The sequence below is a fragment of the Perca flavescens genome, chromosome 16 (assembly GCF_004354835.1).
Source record: "Perca flavescens isolate YP-PL-M2 chromosome 16, PFLA_1.0, whole genome shotgun sequence".
Classification (NCBI taxonomy): Eukaryota; Metazoa; Chordata; class Actinopteri; order Perciformes; family Percidae; genus Perca; species Perca flavescens.
Window position 1 is genome coordinate 7,993,285 of NC_041346.1, and position 4,223 is coordinate 7,997,507.

Sequence of the window (4,223 nt, forward strand, 5' to 3'; positions counted from 1 at the left end):
AGCAATTAAAAAAGGACGTCAAATCAAGAAAATATGAAAAAATAATAAGCAAGACGTAACAGGAAAAGGAAGGAAACAAAAAAAATCTAAATCATGTGACCGCTTGCTGTCCTGGAAACGCATTTGAAACAGATGCGCTCAACCAATCAGCTACTCGGAGAATTCCCGACACAGCGAATCAGCTTGTAGCGAGCGAGGATTTAAACCAGGACGCCGAACCCTAAAAATTACCTTGCATCATTCTCCATTACGATTGTCCGTGGTTTGTGTTGAAGCAACGCATATTTTGAAATGGCTCTACGAGTAACCAGAGTACGTACTTTATTGTCTTTTATTTCTGCTTGTGTTGCCTATAGCTGGAAATGCGTTTTAATGTATCTTTATTTAATGTATATAATTTAAAATCACTAGGATGTTAAATGCCCTCGTGCGTTGCTGTCGGGGCTGCTCGTGCAACCTTTCTATAATAGGAATTCGACTAACGTTAAAGGCTGAGCAACCCATCGATAATAACGTGAAATGTAACTCTGGATGTTTTAACTTTCATTGCTGCAGAACCGCTTGGCTTCCACCAGGACTGACCTCGGTGGTAAGGCCTGCTCGGTCGCTGGTCCCACCAAGCCTCGAGCGGCGCTGGGCGAAATCGGAAATCTCGCAGTTAACAAAGAAGTCACGTTACAGAAGAAGGTAAGAATGGGACTTATTAAATCCCGTGAGTTTACTTCTTGATGGGGAAAAATGTAACGTTATATAAGATCTAAAGGTCAATCATAGTACTACAATGCAAACACACTGTTAGCCATGCAAAAAAAAAACTATTAGCCACTGCTTTGTGGGCGGGTTAACTTGATACACTTGAGTTGGGACATTGTATCTTTTTGGGATTTTCATGTCTGCGTTTAAGTAAAACCTTAAAGTTGTATGCAAAATGAGTAACTGCTGTGCCCATATAAGGCCTAACGCCAGTGTAGAAACGTTAGAGCTAAAGGATGTCCACCATTTGGAAATGCACTAGTCCAGTGCCAGTAACGTTGCCTTAAATGCAAGCACTTGCATTTTGAGTAAGTACTGTAGGGGTGCATGCATGTATTTTAATTGTTTTGGTTGGAAAAATGGCCAAATGCTCCTTACATTTCAAAGTGCCCCAGATAATTTGTTTTTTTGGGCCGTCAATCAAACTGGATGATAAAGTATCCACTTTTTTTTTTTCTTTTTGTGGAATCCAGAAGTTTGCTGTTGAAATTTCAATTTATAACTTGTATTTACCATTTCAGACTGTCAAGACGGAGCCTACTAAAAAGATTGAGCCCGCTAAGAAGACGACCAAAGTCATCAAAGCGGTTGCACCACAAGAAAATGTTGTTCCTGTTAAACCTGAGCCTGAGGTGAGTTGTCTGCAACAGCTATCTGGTGATCCAGACAAAAAAAGACTGCTGGGTGTGGTGCATTGGTTTGAACTCAAATGTTGGGCTTTCCACTGTTCCAGGTTCTCCCTGAACCAGCGTCCCCCACTCCAATGGAGACTTCTGGCTGTGCTCCTGCTGACCTCTGTCAGGCTTTTTCTGACGTCATTCTCCACACTGCTGTCAGGGATGTGGATGCTGACGACTATGACAACCCCATGCTCTGCAGTGACTATGTGAAGGACATCTACAAGTACCTCAGACAGCTTGAGGCAAGCCAAATCTTTCTAAATGCTCAATCTATCTGGTATTCCCCTGTGCCCCGCACATGCACTTTTGGGTTTAACCAGTTTCTGGTCTCCTCAGGTTGAGCAGAACGTCAGGCCCACTTATCTGCAGGGTCGGGAGGTGACTGGTAACATGCGGGCCATTCTCATTGACTGGCTTGTGCAAGTGAGCCTAAAGTTCCGGCTGCTGCAGGAGACCATGTACATGACTGTGGGAATCATTGACCGCTTTCTTCAGGTGAGTGACCGTATCAGTTACCTCTTCTGTATGAAACGCAGTTACTTGATGGCTTCAAAAAAAAAAATCCTGGCCTTCTATGCTACATGCCACCCCAGTTTCTAAAATGTGCATGTGATTGCACCCAACAGGACCACCCAGTCCCAAAGAAGCAGCTGCAGCTGGTCGGCGTGACTGCCATGTTCCTTGCTTCCAAATACGAGGAGATGTATCCCCCAGAGATCTCGGACTTTGCCTATGTGACGGACAGGGCCTACACCACTGCCCAGATCAGGGACATGGAGATGACCATTCTCCGCACGCTCAAGTTCCAACTAGGCCGCCCTCTTCCCCTGCAGTTTCTCAGAAGGGCCTCAAAGATTTATGAGGTTTGTAGCTGCATCTTTTAAACTGGATTCATTCAGTGATTCATCACTTGCCCAGCTGCTAACATCCAATCCCCACTTGTCTTCCCCTCAGGTAACTGCTGAGCAGCACACCCTGGCAAAATACCTCCTGGAGCTCACCATGGTCGACTATGAAATGGTTCACTTCCCACCTTCCATGGTGGCAAGTGCTGCTCTGGCTCTTACCCTCAAGATCTTGGATGCTGGTGAATGGGTGAGGAACTTGTGGTTACCCTGTCTACTCAATTTTGTTCTCTTCCCCCCTCTAAAGTGGGATGCGTGACCTTTGTGCACCTTGGTAATGCTAATGGCGTACATTTTGGCAAAGGTGTTTTCATTTTTTTGATCCCACAGCAATTAAGCTTGGATCCCTGATGCACCCTGGGTGTAGTTTTTACCATTTTCTAGTTTGCCATCTTTTCCTGGTTCCGCTAGGGATTTTGCTGTTGTATTATAGAGCATTAGCACAATGCCTCCCCCAAGGTTGTTGCCAATTGACCTATCCCAGACTGGAAAATGCATTTAGTAGGCATATACAGAAATATTGTGTCAAACTGGAATTTTAAAGGGTTAACATTCTATGTTTAGCAGTTTTGATCAGGACTGGTGAAGACTTTAGAAAGTTTTTTTTTTTTGTGTTTTTAAACGGTAATCTGTCTCTCCTCAGGATGTGACTCTGCAGCACTACATGGACTACACTGCAGAGAGTTTGATTCCTGTGATGGCACACATTGCCAAGAATGTTGTGAAGGTGAACGATGGGCAGACCAAGCACTTGGTAAGTAATGGGCCTTGTTTCCCTGAACTCTACGACCAGAAGCCATATCGATTAGTGCATACGTGCTTAAGTGGATCTGTAATGTAACTATCTGTCTAAATTTTTTGATGCTCTTCTAATTCAGTCTTTCTCTAATGTGCAGGCAATCAAAGGCAAATATTCCACTTCAAAGCAGATGAGGATTGCCACCATCTCGCAGCTCAAGTCTTCAATGGTGAAGGAACTTGCAAAGCAGCCCGCTCAGTGAGGAGATGAAATGTTTTTGGCACAATGTGCTGATTTGTACAGTTGTAACTTAATGTGACCGAAGGAGCTGCTGCATACCAAGGACAATGGTTTGCTTGTTAAACTGAAATGGTGTTTACTTTTACAGACTTCAAAGCATGCTACAAGTTTTTTTTATTTTTATATATAACTTTTTTTTATTTCCCTTTTCTGAAAGCTGGCCCTCCAGACATGGCTCACACAAAATGGCAGTCTTGTAACCTTGTCACCTTATCAGACTTATTTACTCTATGAGATTCAGTCGGCTACTAATGACTTTCTTTCTAATGCAACCCTTTGCTAGTTTCACTATGCTTACAACAGCTTGTTAATGCACTACTGGCTGACATTGGCTGAAATCTTGACTGGGTATCCTCAATCACAATATTTGAATTTCCTGCACGCAAATGTTGCTGCCGCCTGTTTATGCCAAGTCAAACATTTATATCTCAGCACAAGTTATTCTTATAGCTTAATGTAACTGCCAAGTGGCTGCACATTTAAAACTTGTGGCATGCTTTAAGGTAACTTTTAAGAAGGGGCCTTGGGTGTGGGTTTTGTTTTTTACAATGTGTGAAATGTACAGCAATACTTAACTGATTTTTACTTGATGTCTTGTTTTTTTTTTAAAGCCTCTAATTAAATGGTTCAGACCCAGAAATTTGCTCACTTGTCTTTAATGTTGATCACCACTAGAGGTTGCTCTAAGCTTAAAGTTGCTTTCCTAGTTCTCTCCCTGAAGTGTCACCTGTTTGAGCAGAGACTCTAGGTTAATTGGCAATTCACAGGGGGCTATGTTAACTCCAGGGCCAGATGGCTTTGTAACCTGCTATAAAGAAGGTCTAGTCATCTGGTAATACATACCTT

The 4,223-nt window shown here is 43.0% G+C and overlaps 1 protein-coding gene across 1 annotated transcript; it reads left to right on the forward strand.

Moving 5' to 3' along the window:
* The first annotated feature begins 201 nt into the window (after positions 1-201).
* ccnb1 (cyclin B1) lies at positions 202-4,017 on the forward strand. The gene is made up of 9 exons (XM_028601185.1): positions 202-312; positions 556-687; positions 1,275-1,385; positions 1,487-1,675; positions 1,770-1,928; positions 2,060-2,296; positions 2,388-2,528; positions 2,982-3,092; positions 3,235-4,017. The coding sequence occupies exons 1-9, from the start codon at positions 292-294 to the stop codon at positions 3,337-3,339; spliced, it is 1,206 nt and encodes a 401-aa protein (XP_028456986.1). The 5' UTR covers positions 202-291; the 3' UTR covers positions 3,340-4,017.
* Positions 4,018-4,223: the final 206 nt, after the last annotated feature.